Source organism: Limulus polyphemus, unplaced genomic scaffold (genome assembly GCF_000517525.1).
Source record: "Limulus polyphemus unplaced genomic scaffold, Limulus_polyphemus-2.1.2 Scaffold50, whole genome shotgun sequence".
Taxonomy (NCBI): Eukaryota; Metazoa; Arthropoda; class Merostomata; order Xiphosura; family Limulidae; genus Limulus; species Limulus polyphemus.
In genome coordinates this window covers 1,040,294-1,057,753 of record NW_013665660.1, presented here as the reverse complement: position 1 = coordinate 1,057,753, position 17,460 = coordinate 1,040,294, and the positions used below count along the sequence as shown (strand labels likewise).

General features: G+C 33.3%; 1 protein-coding gene across 2 annotated transcripts in view; it reads left to right on the top strand.

Annotated features, from left to right (window-relative positions):
• The window catches only part of LOC106463128, a 104,510-nt gene that overhangs the window by 17,172 nt on the left and 69,878 nt on the right, over positions 1 to 17,460 (top strand). For both annotated transcript variants that reach the window (XM_022390694.1, XM_013923143.2), the window contains exons 2-4: positions 2,318 to 2,433; positions 16,034 to 16,331; positions 16,796 to 16,970. In XM_022390694.1, coding sequence (XP_022246402.1) covers positions 16,859 to 16,970 — 112 coding nt within the window. In that variant the 5' untranslated portion in view covers positions 2,318 to 2,433; positions 16,034 to 16,331; positions 16,796 to 16,858. The remainder of the gene's footprint in view (positions 1 to 2,317; positions 2,434 to 16,033; positions 16,332 to 16,795; positions 16,971 to 17,460) is intronic.

Genomic DNA, 17,460 nt, shown 5'->3' with positions numbered 1-17,460 from the left:
TTTTCAGTAATAACAAGATGTCACCTTATTTTAGTAAGACAAAGTTTTTGGGGAAAAAAAGCTACAGTTGCATTTGAAAGATTTTTATTGAACAAAAATACAATTTGATATTTTAAAAATTAGTATATATTGTTCTAAACACAAAAGAGCTCAAAACGTCAAAATAAGAAAATGCCGTAAATCAAAAAAAAGGTTAACTGTTATTTAGTTTGGTTCAAAACCTACAAAATTTTCATTGCTTTCACTGTAATTTATTTTTTTATTATTTAGGGAGCATTATAAATAGTTATGATTTTAAAAGAAAAAAAATACTATTGTTGTAAATAACACATTCAATTAAACTAAACTATGCATGCCTATTTAAATATATTTACACATGGCTTGTGTATATCATATATATACATATATATTATTCATACCTTCGGTGTATAGGATGCAAGCAGATTTTGTCTTATACACCAAAAAATACAGTAGGTTAGATGTTATAACTTTAGTACAAGTAAAATTAGAATGCACGTAAAAGAACAAGAATTCATGACATTAGAATAGGTCTAAGATAATTTTGGTTAACTAGTAACAGCATAGTTTTTAGCATAATATGGTTAAATAATAGTATCTTACCTTAAACTTTAATATAAAACAAGCTAGAGTAGAATAGTTGTTCAGTATATAGGATAAATGATAACAAAGTAGCTTTAACATAGTTGGTTAGATAACAGTGGAATAATTTTAACATAATTAGTTTATATTAAAATAGCTTTAACATAATTGGTTAGTTAACAGTAGAATAATTGTAACATAACCAAATTAAATGATATTGAAATATTATGATTGATTAAATAACACAAGAATGATTTTAACACAAAGTTTAATGACATTAAAATAGCTTTAACATTTTTAATGGAAAAAAACATGGTTTTAATATAGTTTGGGTAACTAATAGTAGAATAACTGACATAATCAGGTTAAATGATATTAAAATAGCTTCAACTTATTCAGGTTAAGTGGCAAGAGTATAATTAATATATATGTTGAGTGTCTGTACAGTACATTTAACATAAGTTAAATGATACTAAAATAACCTCCATGTAGTTGGTTTCAGTAATTGAAATTGTATGGATTTGTGCTTGTAAATCTTTTCATAAAATATTTGTATACTTTGTAGTATATTTAGGAAATAAAAGTTAATATTCTAATGCTTATTTAGTGAAACACTGCCTGCAGAAAAAATGTGTATATTATTAACATTCATTGGAGAATTGAATAGAGCATATTTGTAACTCATACTAAATAATAAAGTAGTTAGGGTAAAGAATTGAATACATGAAACTCATTCAGGATTCAACAGTCTAAATATAAAACAGTAATCCAAATACAATTACTCTACTAACAAATATATTAACCCATTAACTGCAGATGACGGATATTTTCGTCATTGAAGTTCTATTGCTCAGCTGCGAATGACGTAAATATCCATCAGATGCACATATATAACTATAACTCTATGTGAATGACGAAAATTACCATTTTATTGTGATTGATGGCAACTCAGTTTTATCTGTGAGTCAGAAAACGGCAACTGAGCTGCTCCTGCCGCAGTTAATGGGTTAAGATGATCTATTAAAAGGGAAGTGGAAATGAAAGCACAGAATAGTATTCAGTGCATATTATTTAACCAAAACTGATATCTAACTATTATAAAGGTTAGGTTTCATCATTTACACCATTAAAAAATTGTTGAATTATTAACATGTATCTTTATCATTTGCCATCTAAATTGTAATTAATCCCCTTCAGAATATTAGATATGATGTAGCTATAAAGTTATAAATACATCATTTTTGTAATTGCAATCAATTTTGAGATGGCTATGTTCATTCATTTGGTTATCGTCTGTAAAATTTTTTAGGGTAATACCCTTTTAGCACTTGCTTTGAAAACAGGGAAGGTTTCGCATCAAGATGTCATCTTGTGTTGGCTTCTTGTCTTCAATTCGCTGTGGCTGGGAAATAGCAAAGATGTGTCATTCCTGGCAATTTTCCAGTGTCTTGGCTTTTAGGATATAGTCTGTACTTCAGTAGAAAAATAAATGCATCAGAACCTGTGTAGAAGATTGACATTATATACTTTCTGTACATGTACCATCATAAAAAAAAAATGTATACATGTAACCTCTTTTGTTTTTATTTTCATCACAACAAAAGATGTGTTATTCCACTAAAGCTAGATTTAGTAGAATTTCCTAGTCATTCTTGAAGTACTTGAATGTTTGAAATATTTTAATATTTTTTTTATTCTCCATTTAATATCTTCCCAGAATTCCTAAGAAATTTGGCAAGTAGATACCCTGCATAGCTCAGAAGTAGAAGATAGTAATGCAGTAAAATTCCCTTTCAACAGCAGTTATGTTGGGTCAAAAGGAATTTAGAGAGAGTAAGTATGCTGTTTTCATCAAAAGTTATTAAAACATGTAAATACATTGCATTTAAAATGTGCATGTTTAGCTTAAGTAATTTTTTCACAGAAACCATTGTTTGAGGTGAAAAGTTTTTGTAAGAAACCTAATATTTATACAGAATTATTGATTATCTCATTCTTGATGCTATAATTTAGTGTTTTAGTATAACTTAGTTTTTAATGTTATATTACTTATATATGTATATAAATATATTTTTTAAGGTAAATACATATAATTCATAAAGTATGATATGGTAAAAACCTAAAAACTTTAGTACAAGTAAATGAAGATATGCTTTAAAAAAAAAATATATATATATACAATTGTAATAAAAAAATTAAATTTTATAAAGACAAGTAGGGATCTGTTTTGTAGTATTAAAACTTTCTAATTTGCTATAGCTAGCTAGTTTACATATATATGTCGATCCCTACTTGTCTTTATAAATCTTTTATTATACCTGTTTGTTTCCTTCTTATTAACTATATTTTTGTTCACCAACAATATTAAGTGTGGGGTGCGTGGATACCTGATTCAATTTACTGATCAGGATCTCTACCAACCTACCCTCAAATCTAATTACGTGCCCAAAGTAGTGCATCATCCATTTCATATGTATATATAAGTAATATCTTTTTTCGGTACAATAAAGGAATATTTGGGACCCCAGACATAGAGTTCTATGATAGAAGTAGAGTGATAAGGATTGGGAAAGTCATTTTCTTACTTACTTAGATGAAAATTCATTCAAATACTGAAATATTTATTCACTCCATAAACATGCATATAGTGATTTAGGCAGCTTTATAAGTACAATAAGCTTTAGTTTTATTCAGCCAGTACTGTGAAATAGTCATTGTTAATATTCAGACATTTTAAAGTTGGTTTTAAATGGGTGATTTTTATGGCTGCCATGTTGTTTCATGATGATCCTTACTTATTTAGTACTACTGTCCTTAATGATATATGTATATACACAGACATGATATGTTATTGTTTTTCTTAAATAGGATAATCTTTCTGTTCCATCCTCATTTGAAAAATACATATAAATATTTTTTCAATTCTGTTATTGCTGCACCAAACAGTAACTTACATAAGGGTGGGGTATCTTCCCCAACTCACGAAAGTTCCACTTTTTGTCTACATGTAAAATTAATACATGTTGTTCACAAAGGCTTAATTTATGACAGTCACTTCCAACTCAATAATTCATATAAGCCCATTTATAACATACACAAAATTTATATTTTTGGGACCCAGGGGCACACCTGATACAACTTGCAAAAGGCCAACCTGTGAACAAGATCAATACAACAATATTTGACCCCCCCAATTTAGTTAAGAACTTGACAATTACAACTTCTCAAGACCAGTTGAAAGGGCTGTTGATGTCAATTGAATGAGTACGAAAAATGGATTTAATCTCTGTACTGTGATTGATATATTTGCAGATCAAAAGACTCAGAAGAGATTTTTTATTCTAACATGAATAAACATAGATGAATATTTTATATTTTGTGAGTTTATTAAAATATTTGTCAACTATTCAAAAGTAAAAATTTTACTATTCAGTTATATGGTGTTCTTAATTGGTTGATGTTGTTTAATGGAATGTCATTTCTGGCCATTTATTTTTTTCTAATAAGGTTGTGTATGTGGGGTGGGGGGGGCAAAAATATTATAGCCCTAAGATCTTCACAGGCTTACATATGCCATTGGGTACTAGCTTGCATGAGTTGTAAGTTGTTTTCTTCTTCTTGTTATTTCATGTTGTTCGATATAAATGTGAACACCAGAAACAAGTAGGAAGTCTACTCCTGATGAATCTCTTTCTTTGAGATGTAGCATCCATTCTACCTTTGTTACTGTACTGTTTTTAATTTGTACAATTTTTCTGTTTTATCCACATGTGTATCCACAAGTCGATACAACATATACATAAAGTTGTTTCTATATTAATAGCAGAAGATTTAAAAAAGACTTAAATATATGTAAGATATCATTACTCATCTTACTGATAAACATTTAAAAACATAATTTTAAGTTTTAAAAGATATTTCTGCATAAAAAGCAAAAGATACTTTTGAAAAACTTAGCATATAAACTTATAGACAACTTTAGAAAAAATAAACTTGTAGTGAAAAATATTTTGAAGTACTAATAGAATGTAATAACAAATTTTTAGTATGAAATCTATATTTTATATGTATGAACAATGTGCAATTCAAATAACACTTGACAAATTTTTTACTCAAATGCTTGAATTATCTATTTAGTTTGAATATTCATTGCATATAGTGCTCATGTTGAAAAAAACACAAATACTTACATTTTCAATTTATGTATTCTTTTTTTTTAATATGGAATAAGTTCAAAATTTAATATAACTTTCTTCTTCTGTGACTAGAGATTTAAATTGTTAATTTAAAGTTTCTAAAACTAATCTTTCAAAAATAATTTTTAGTAGTGCTAATGAGCCTTAGAAATCAGCTATTATGACATTTTACAGCTATAACACAGATATTCCAAAATTTTGCCTCCAGTAAGAATATCTAGAAATAAGCATAACTGTAGTTCTAAATAAAGATTACAAAATATAGCCATGACAGAACAACATATATACAACAAAATAAATCACTAAATTAGCAACTAATCAAACTAATATATATGTTTAAATAAATCTAACTAAAATGGAATGGAAAAACAATTTGACGAATATGAAGATGTGGAAAATCTCAAATTGTCGTTTTACAAATTTATAATACATTTTAAAATGAGTATTCCATTTTTTATTTGTTTTATGTTATCTTTCATTTTACTGTTTTGTCTTATTGTATTTATTTTTGTGAATTAAAGCATGATTTATTACATATTTAGTGATTTTCTTTTGTTGTTTTTTACACTATGATGTAAGATAAATGCTTTGTAGAATTTAATTCTATCTTTCTCTGCTTCATGCTGTGAGTAGTGTATTGCTAGCTGAACATGACTTTAATAAGCATTGTCCACAACTGTTTATGGAAAAGTGAAAAGGTTGACAGTGATAAACCTTCCAGAATAGAATATACTGAGTATAGTATTGTTCAACTATAACTAATTTAAACATTCAAAGTCTTAAAACACTACATAATCTACTCATTACAGTGAAACAGCTAAATACTATCAGCATTGTATACAACAGGATAAGATTCAATGTGCTATAACATTAATACAATTCTTAAACACCATATCAGGAGTAAAGTAACAATATAACCAAAACTCATAATACTCAACAGGTTAACATATTATGTGATATGCTAAAGACTATAGACATATTAGACCTATGTTAGTGGTGGGAAAAGGTTTTGATTAAAGATGATTTGCAAAGTCATTTAACAAAGTTTAAAATGTTGGATAGTCATCATGGTTTCACTAGGAGAAAACTTTTTCTTACTGATTTGTTGGAATTCTTTAAAGAAATTAGTGTTTATGTAAATAAGAGTAAGGGTATGGATTAAGTATAGCTGGATTTTCAGAAAGCATTTGAGAAGATGCAGCATAAAAAGCTTTCTAAAAATTATCCCTGTAGGTCTGGGTATTGTACCCAAAACCACCTTGAGTATGTTATTAACTGCCACATGAAGCAGGGAATTATCTAGATCCTAGTGATCCAATTTTATGCTTGTTCAGCTGTAAAGAGAAAGTGTGGATTTTTGAGAGAAGTTTTGTGCTTTCAAACAGATCTTGTTTCGACTCTGAAGGAAGCAGAATGCATTGTGAAGTCTTGTTTTTGTATTCACATTCTTTTTTTTTATCTTTTATTTCAAATAACAACCAACAGTTCTCAATTCACTTTAAAATGCAGTTTATCTTTGATCCAGCACAATTTTCTCTCTCTGTTATTTCTGATTATGACCATTTTATGTTATAGAACAGTCATCTCCTATCTCTTAGGTGATTACTTGTGTTTTAAAGATATCTTTCTGTCTATGCAAATCATTTTTGTTCATTTTCACAGTAAATCTTCTCTCTTTTATTCAGTTGAGTACAAATCACTACTCCTGTCTTTTTATATACTAGATCCACAAGTCTTTAATTGTTATGGGTGATACATTAATAGTGTGATTTATCTATTCCAATAACATAAATTTTAATTACAACAAAGGACCTGTTGGTCCACCTAGGACATCCCATCCATTAAGATAAACTAAATGTTTAAAAAACAGTAAAAAAAACACTCAAAGCCAGCCCTTTATCATTAAATATTTATTGAGCCTCTCCTTAAACTCCTTTAAATTTATCACATCTTAAAGTAACCCATTCCAAAGACTAATTACACTTATAGAAAAATAAAACTTTTAGCCGAAGGTGGCTCCTACTCTGCCAAATTTAAATTGTGTCCTTTAATTCTACTATTCTCACCATTAAATTTGAAGAAGATGATGCATTGACACTAAATTTTCTTAACAATCTTAAATGTCTCAACTAAACCCCCCTCTAACTTCATTATTAAGAGAAAACAATTAACCAGCTCATGTATGACAACCTTTCCATCCTAAGCATCAACCTAGTAGCCCATCTCTGAACAATTCAATGTCCTACCTAAGATAAAGACCCAAAGATTGAACACAATGCTCCAAATATGGAATAATTAGCAACTTATCCTTCATAATTAAATTTGTATTCAGTATTCCTTTAGGTACAACTTAAAAACATATTTGTCCTACTTCTAGCACCAGCACACTGCCTGGATGGCTTAAGCAACTGATCAAACCAGACCACTCAAATCCTTTTTCCACCATAACATTGTTAGATTAGTCCCATCAAAACTATACTCAAATTTAATTTATAGCCCACATGCATGATCTTGCATTTGTTATAATTAAAGGCCATCTGCCATTTATTTGCCCATTTTACCAAATGATATAAATCCTTTTTTAAAGCAGCATCATCACCCTCACAGCCAGGAACACTCAATTTCTTAATATCATCAGCAAATTTAAGTAGTTTATTGATTATTCCTTTATGTATGTCATTGATATAAATGAAAAGGAGCAAAATTTCTAACACTGAGCCCTGAAGACCCCACTTGTGACATGAATTCAGCTTGACTGAACTCCATGTATAACATTTGCTTTCTTCTATCCAGGTACTTTTCTATCCAATAGAACAGCAGATAACATCCTCAATTTATGGTACAGAGAATAACATTTAAAACTGGATTAGCACAAGATCTAGATTGGGCATAGTAGGCTTTAACTTATAAATTTTGAAATGTTTCTAACATTTTGTTTGATATATTTAATATGTGGTAGATTCAGTTTTTAACAAGTGCTTCTTTAGCAATAGGTAGTAGGTTAACCCATTAGTTCAGTTGACAAAACACCTGGCATGTGAGAGTTTTTGGGCTCATTCCTGCTCATGGGAGATGCAAAAATTCAGTTATCACAAATATACTAAAGGAATGTGAGATATTTGATAATCATTATCCACAAATACAGTATAAACACTTATAATTCTGAAAGAAATACCATTCATATATAACATTGTAACCAAGAATAATAAAATACAGCAATCACAATGCAAAATCTTGTTGTAAAATATCTACCATAAAGTTCATATACTAATGATTAGTCACACCTCATAAATACAATATTTCAGGTCAAGTGCTGCCCTTGTAGCCACTTTCTCCATTGTTAGTAGTGCCTAATCTAATGCCACGATTACATGGTTTTGTCTGTCATCAAAATTTCCACTGTTATGAACTACTGTGAAAATGTCAACAAGGTCGGTAATAAACAGCACATCTTGGCAAACGTTTCTCATATTCTCCACTTTATATGAATGTTGGCTACTAATATCACATTAAAGCTAAATAAAGGTACTAAAATTTATTGGAACTGCATCAGTGACCTTGGCAGGTATATTATTGAATGGAATTGCTATGATCCAGTTGCTTTGGTCATGTTTCTCCTGATTATGAAGTGTGGCTGGAAACATCTAAACTATTGATTCCAAGGCAATAACTTTTCCTCACACATGGTTTAGCAATCTTCCTCATGTATCTACCAGAGAGATTTGCATGCCACTAGCCTTGAGGCAACTCCCATCTAATTTCACATGAATTGCACAGGTATAATGACATCATCATGCAACAAAAGCCCTGCATTATTAGGAGGATGACACACCTACATGCGCAATAACTCAACCTATGCATTTATGTTCATGGTAACTTCATTCTTCTCCTCAGTATTATGTTGAATGGATGTATGCAAATTTCTCGTCTGAGTTCAATTTATTGAGATATTTATCATTAATAACACTTTGATTTTCATTTTCTTTGGCTTTTGTTTCAAAAGCTTTAATTTTTAATCATGAATTCTCAAATGAATGTCTTATACTAAGTCCTGAGTGAAAAATGTTGTTCATACTTAGGCCTTATTTCTATTGTGGCTTCTGGATGCTCACTAACTCTCAGGGATGTTGCAGTCATTGTTTAATGAATGTGTTCTGGATTACCACATGCTTTCTGGGCCTCCTACTCCTCTCTCATCATCCGAATTTCTTTCTTCTCAGTTGGAATGATCTATTGGACTACGACCTTAACCTGATTTGCTTTGGGTAGTACCTTCCATTTGTGGAACAACCTTAAGCTTCCAATCTCTTTGTAAATTTCATTTTCAGGTATTTCCTTTTCCTTATCTTTTGCATGTGTTCTTTATTATTTCACTTTTTTTTAGTCCATGATCCATATTTTCTTGGGCTTTGCCTTGTCTTGACTCCTTGCTTGTCTTTAGAATTTATACTATTTCCTTTCCCCAGTAGCTTCTTTCTCACATCTGAATTCCTCATCCACCTCATGTTCATGACTCATTGTTGTCCTGACTTGTAGACTTTCTTCCTTTCTCTCAATGTCTTGTTATTGGTATCTCTTTGGCTATATTTGGGATTGGGCCCTTACCTTCTACTTCACTTTCTGATTCCCTATTTTTGCATTTCCGTCTTTTTCTCACTACCCTCCTGTATTCCCTCTCCTAATTCTGTCTTTTATTTGAGCCGCTTCATGCTTCAGATGGGTTTCTGTATACATTTTTTCCCTTCTTTTTTCCTGCTTGGCTCTTTCGCTTTTTCTGCTTTATTCCTTTGGATGTTTCCCTGCTTTCAGAACTCATTGGGTTGAGTTATGTCCTCCTTTACTGTATACTCCTTCTTTCTTCTTGTATGCTTATTATTCGTCTGGCTCACTTTCTTTGCCCAGATGTCTTCGGTGGTATTCTTTTCACTCTGGTGATTTGGACTGATGTTATATGGTTTCTGTCCTCATTATCTTTCCAGGTTTTTTTACTCTTTCTCAACCTTGCCTTTTACTCCTATTCCTTGTCTAGATCAGCCTCTTCCTAACCTTCCCATTCCGGATTCCAGACCTGCCTCTTTTTTTCGTCTTCCCTCTACCAGAAGTCTAGTTTGACACTCATCTTGTTATTAACTATTACACACATACAATTCTGTGAGTACCCATTGCATCTCCTGCTGTTGGTCTCATTTTCTGCTGACAGTCGTTTATCAGTTCTACATCTTATTCTCTTTCCTTACTCCTCTTCTCTTTGCTTCTTTACCCATTTCCTTTTCTCCTTCCTCTGGCCCAATCTATGACCTTTTCCACTCAGTCTGTGATTGTCCATGGTCGATGTGTCAAACACCTTCCTACACATCACCTTCGGCCCATCCTCCACTTGTTTTCTATTTTCTGACAATATATTTTGCGTTTTCGCATTCCTTGTGCTTCACTCATCTTAGCGTCAGCCCTGCTTGTATTCATTGGTATCATGAATGCCTTCACTTGCTATATTCATGCCCTGTGGCTGGCATTCCTTTTCTCGGACTATTTCTTTTTGTTAGCTCATTCTTGGATGTTTCCCCTTCTCCCATTTCCCTTCTTTTACAGGTAGCTATTCGGTTTGGAGGGGCTTATCTTGAAATCTTAGTCCCTTCGCACACCCACTCTATGTTTGGTAATTTGGGCATTTTCTTCCTCTCTTACCTCAACTGAATTAGGCCTTCTCCTCTTTGACTGCGAGCCATTACATATCTGGTCATCAGGATTTACATTTCTCATTTTTTTCCTGTGCATGAGGTTCTTTCACTTTTAGGAACTCTGGCTTACCTCAAACATCTCATTCCTTTGAGGCACTCACTTTTGTGTCTCTTACAGTGGTCCTTGTGGACCCAAGAGTATCATTCAGAGTCGTTGTTTGTGAGTTTCTTCTTAAACAATTTTCTTGGTGACTGGACTGTACTCATACTCTTTCTGGTGTTACCTTACCAATTCCCAAACTGTATCTCTCTCTTCTTAGATGCTTCCTTCTCTAATTGAGGCACATTTCTAGATGGGGGCAGGACTTTTAATGTTTGGATGCTGGAAAAATGTTCATCCTACCTCAACATGCTAAACCCTCACGATTTTCGCCTGGCATGCTTTCATTCCTGCTCCTACTAGTAGATCACTTTGTTATGTTCCACTCAAACTATCCCATGGCCATTTCTTGCACAAACTGTTTGAATATCTCCCATTTCAGAATCATTTGCTTTTGAGAATTGGACATACACTTCTGGATCCATTCATACTAGGTTGGTTTTCTTGCCTGTCACTAGTCAGGAGCTTAAATCTTGACAGTAGGCGACCTCTCTTGGCCAGTCTTCATTTTAACAACAGAGTGGTCTCTACACCCCTATGTCTTTTGTGGGGTTTGATCCTGGTGAACATGCTCTGCATGGACACATTTGCCACCCTTTTCAACTCTGAGCTTCTTCTCTTCTGTTCCTCATTGACTGTTGATTTCTCAGCAAGAACTGGTCTCATCTTTTTCTATATTTCTATTCCCCTATTTGTCTCTTCCCTCTGGTCTTCGACTTTACACACTACTCTCCTTCTTGGGTCTTTTGTTAGCACCTCTTTGACCAACATAGTCTTGGTCTAATTGACATTCAGACCCCGTTTTCTCTCCCCAATATCTCCTCTCTGTTGCTTCATCCTCATGCATCCATTCTTCATACAGAGATATCTTTCTTCCATCCGCATATATGGAATTTGTCTGATTTGTCACCCATTGGTCTGTACTTTCTAACTGTGTGGCATTCGTCTTGTTGCTTTCCTGTTGCTCTTCCAATGTCTTGTCCATGAACGATTGTGGTAGATCTTTTGTCACTGGTCCTTCTGCAACTCCTTTCTTCCTGGCTATCATACTGTGAACCACCTTTCTGCCTCTTTTACTTGGCTGATCATCAATGGTTGGTTGGTCTCTTTCTAGGATTGTCATTTGTTGGGAAGCCTTGTCCATGGCATTTCACCTTTCTCAGCACCACAAGGTGTTTCTTTCCCTGTCTTCTCTAGTCTGTTATAATCCTTCATTCTCCTCCTGTCCTTCTCGCCCATCTCCCATACTTGATGGGTACCTTTACAGGGTTTGTACGATCTCACTCATGCCCCTATCAAACCATTGACATCTTGCCTCCCGTACTGTTTTTTCTCCAGACTTGTTTCTTCCTTCTTCTTGCCTGTAACTACCATTATATCTTATAGATGTTTTTTACACCCTGTTTGATCGTACTTATATCCTCTTCTCAGTTCTATGGGGGCCAAATTATTTACAGTAGGTGTCTGTGAGTTATTGTTTTAAAATATCATATTCAAAACGAGTCAAATTATATACAAAACTTTGTTACACTATTGGTTATCACAGTTGTATCCAGAGCTTCAAATAATTGTCTCTTTTTTCGTCAAAGTCCACACAGGTGGTTTCAATTACTTTAGAACACACTTTGACAAGACAACTTATTCTTTTCTACTCTGTTGTTACAATATGAGGCTGTGACACTCACTTTAAAATCACCACTATAACTTTTGGTTACCACACTTGTATCCAGAGCTTTAAATAATTGTCTTCTTTTCCTAAAAGTCACAGGCAGGTTCAATTACATTAGAACACCCTTTAACAAGACAACTTATTCTCCTGTATCTCTGTTATTACAATACAAGTTGTGAAACTCACTTTAGAAATCGCCCATTACAGCTAATTCACATGTGGTCTAACTTCACTTTTACTTTCATTAATTTACTTACTTTACTTACATGATCGCTTATATGTATATATTGCCCAACTGAGACCAATAATTTTCTACAAACTACAAATGCTATGATGTAACAATACACACTTAAAGCAACGAGAAAAATTAAGAAAGTTGGAATAACATGATGTCAATTCACAATAATTGAACTACACAACAAATGATTCATAAACAGTTATGTATGCAAACCTGCAATAAGTTATCCCTTCTAAAAATACAAAATTTAACACTTGTGCTTTATAACTATCCAAGTTATAACTCTTGTATTAAATCTAAAGGAAATAGTGATCTATAACTAACAAATCCTTTCCCCAGACTGATCTTTCCTTCCCAAGACTTTGACTGCTTGTGAGGGTAACAATATTTCTTTCCCACCTCCCTTCCTTATGTCTCTGACCTATTTCACTGTTTGGACCCAACTTGGTTCCTGTGTCCTGTTTGGGTTGTTTTGTGCGCTTTATCATGACCTTCCCCTTTTGGGGTCCCAACCTTTATCTGTCCCTAACCTGGGACTCCTCTTTATCCAAAAACCACTTTTTAACTCCTCTGGTTGGTATGCTCATCTCAGGATGTGGATGCTTGCAGACTATTTCACATTTTCCATTTGCTTGTACCTTCTGGCTGGTGGTTGGTGTTGCCTCCCAGTGTATACTTACCCAAAAGCTGCATTGAGCCAGGATAATGGAAAGCACTAATACCATCTGCCTTGACTATACCTGTGCCCACTGCAAGGTGGAGTGTTCTGCAAGACCCCTTGAGGTATCTCTATGCTATACATATTTATTGAATTGTCTGATCTAGATAGTACCTCTTCCATGGAAAAAGCATTTGGGAAATGTTCTGCCTACTTCTTTAGCTTGTGCCTGTTAATTTTAAAAACAGGATTTTGCAGTCACCCATTGTACAGTCTCCAGTAAAATAACTTTTTGGTCTAAATAAGACTGATGGGGACCTGGGCATTTTTTCTGCATTTCCCCACCACAAATCCCCTACCTAGCCACTGGTGTAGTGGATCATGGAGAAACTTCACCAGTTAGACTCAACAGCTTAGGCTACTCAAAAGAGTTGCAATACAGTGAGAATTGGAGTGGTGGTGACACTGTCAGTGTAGTGCAGGTCACCCCCTTTAACACATAATTCATATTACTTGTGGTTCCCTCCTTCAGCCTGAGTCTGTTCAATAGAGTTGAAGTGAGCACACACTATAATACTGAGCTCTTCTCATGCAGCCAAAGTGTGTTCTGTAGAGTTACGGTGAACACACATTACATATGAAACCATACTGCATAATACAGTGCCTTCCTCCTGCAGTTGCCTTATAATACCATAATATTTATTTGATGTGCCCCCCCTCCCACAGATGGAGTACGTCTTATAGAGTCTGATGGTAGAGTTGAGGTGTGCATACGAATCCATACTACATAACTGATGTGCCCTCCTTCTGCTGCTGGAGTTTGTCCCATACAGAGTGTCAGCAGAGCTGAGATGAATACACAGGGCATGGTCTGAACTGGTCCCAAACACACAACATATATTGGCTAACTGGATACTTTGTGTGCAAGTACTTGGACAGTCGTGTTCTCATTTAGCCTTTTTATGTAACACATATGGGTCATTTGCCTCTTCCCTCTTTACTTTCCATGTGAAGAGTATAACTTGGTCAAGACAAGATGAGGTCTACCATAGATGTGCACCTATGGAGCCCCTTCCATCAGGTATCACACTCTATGTGCACTAGCCCCTTCATCAATTCAGTGTGCGATTCTAACTAAACTATGTGTGGAGGTGAGTTATTGTTTTACAAGTTAACATTTTCGGTACCTGAAGATGTGTTTGTGATAGATACTTCTACACACATTCCTACCCATCCTCTCCACTTCTGGTGCACATTTTTTTCTTGCTTCGTGGAAGAGTGAAGTTATCTCAAGTGCATAGGGGGAATTAATGCCCATGGAGGTGTGTCACCCTCCTACTGGTGGATGGCTTTTGTTGCATCATGACATCATCATGAACCAGCACATTTCACATGAACTCACTTGAAATTAGGTGAGAGTTGCTTCATTGTTAGTGTCATGCAAATCTCTCTGGTAGATGCAAAAGGAACATAGCTAAACTGTGTGAAAAGGTGAGTTTCTATCATATATACATTTTAAGGTGAAGAAAATGTTAACTTTTGAGCTTTCATAAACTTCAAATCTTTATTACCTTTTTATTGGTACCAAGAGGTATGCCTTGGTTCATTGCAGAGACTTTTTTGGGTCAGTGTTCTCTTTCAGAGCAATAACCTTTTGTACATAAGAACATCACTGGGATTAGCGTGGGATGTGGTTTGCAAACCCACTACTTTCTTAAATTCTCTGCAACGAGTTTTGCTACATTCTTGATAAACATTGAAGGCTCTTTGCCATAAAATGCTCTCTTCTTTGGTTTTGCATTATTTAAAAATCTCTCAATACAAATGTCCTTCTGAGGAAATAGGTGTGACATCCCTCTGACCATTCAGCTACTTGTGTGGAATTACAATGTTGAATGGTTTAGAATCCCCCACAAACCAAATTTATACATTCTAAAAATATCACCCATGACACTAAGGTCTACCTTTTTGGCAACATGCCACTATGTCATCACATATGCAAATCATTCTTTTAAAATACTTTTAACCCTCTCTATGATGTATTCTGGAATCATAAAACATAACAGATCAACGTATTACAATATAAACATTTATCATAAAACCCAACAGGATCAACACCTTAGTAGAACAACATATCTAAAATAATATTGTAACCAGAAGCCATAAAGCACAACAAGATCAACACATTAATAAAAACTGATCTTAAATAACATTGTAACTACAATAAAGGGGCACAAGACTGATAACACCACAGCTTTTCACTCATCTGATGTAGCTACTAAACATGGTAAATTTATGAAATTGTTTATGAAGATAAATGTAAGAAACTTCTTAAAGCAAGTTTGTGGGATTTAAATTCTTCCATTTTTTAACTAGTTAACTTTTGTTTAGTATAAAATATTATGACTAGTGTGTGTGGAACTAAGTATCTAGATTTAAATTAGGTAATTAGATAGCAGCTTATATAAAAATTTCTGTATTCACACAAGCTAATATTCAGGTATATTTATGATTTCAGCCATACTTTGAACTACGTATGTCTGATTAGATTCTGAGCTATATAGGCTTGGTCTAATTCTAAATTACAAGAGCACTGAACTTCAGCTGATGACCAGAAATGCATCATAAGTTAACAGAGATCAAAAGATTGCAAAATCTGTTCAGTTATGTATCAAGACATTCAAATGATATATTCATAAGTTGCTTAAAGTTGTCGTGATATTAGATTTAATTGTTCAAATGAAATAAGTATGCCCAGAAATTACAGTGAAAATGTTCATATGTTCTCAATGTAAAGTTACTTCTTCAAACTTATTGTTTTCTACTATTTATAGCAAGATCACGAGATGGGAGGCACTGTGATCTCTGTGGATGTTCATCACCAGCTGTTCGATGTGATAAATGTAATATGCAACTTTTTTGCCTTTCCTGTGATGATATGTACCATCGACATCCCAAAAGGAAATCTCACTTGCGGCGTGCAGTCGATAGTCTAATTCCTGGTGGCGGTCGCCTTCCCTCACACCCTACACAAATTTTGGGTGGGGATCCCTCCAAAATGCCAATTCCTCCCCCTCGAAAAAAAAGGAAAAAACAATTTTTGGAACAATTGGTAGAAGTTCTACAGCTGAGGTAAAAGCTCCACTTTCCTGTTTCTTTGCTTGTGACTAGCTTTGTGTCTTTAAATTGAACTTTGAAATATGAATTATATGTGACAGTGTGTTGTGATTTTTATTCCTTGAACATGAATAGCTTATTTAATTCAAATTATAAGAATTGCATTGATTATAAAATGAAAAAAAGATATCTTTCTTACAATTAGAATTTAGGTTTTGTTTTTGTCATAATAAATATAAGAAAAAGTTCTTTAACAAAACATTTTGTAAATTCTACAAGATATATGAAGTGCTATTTCTCTCCTTTAGATTTGTGACAACTTTCTACTTCCAGATTTTTTGCATAGTTTTTGACAAAGGAAGTGTACATTTACAGGGTTTCTATGTAAATTACAGCAGATAAATATATGAATTAAAGCTACTGCTTTGCAAGTTAAGAGTTTATTGGTTTTTCTTCAGTGTTATTTTCCACTCTTGCAGACACCTCTTCTTCCTAGAAAAGAGTTCTCTTGGTCAAATAAACTTGGAAGTTTGAAGCGATTTATGGCTAGTCGTCCACTGCCACCAACACCAAAAGACTCCGGCAATGATGGTAGTGAAAATCTTCAAGTACCAGGAGTCATATCTAGTCAACCTCAAATAATGAGACATCATGGTAAGAAATATTTAAATCCTTTTCTGGTATAAACAATGTACAAATTTCATCCTTTTTTTCAAACTTTGTTTACTTGTTTTTGTAGCTTCAGTGATTATTCCTCAGGAAATATTTGCTCTTCGGTGGTGAAATCTAAAATCAGTGAAAATGTTTTTAAAGAAAATATAGGTACCACATTAAAATACATAATGATTATTAAATACATTAAAAAGAAATGTATATCACCTTATAATCATTATTAAAACAGTAAATGTTTAAAAACTTTAATATTCAATATAGCCCTATGTTAAAAATTGAACATGAAAAAGTTTTTATAAGACTTCTGACTTAGTTTATCTTATGTGGTATTAGAATATGTGAAAAATTATCTTAACCTTACAATTCTTGTATTTTTAAAGATGCAGATAGTGTGACTAATAAAATATTTTTCAGAATATTATCTTTTGCTCTTTTCATTACAATTCCATAATGTGAAAACATTAAAGAAATT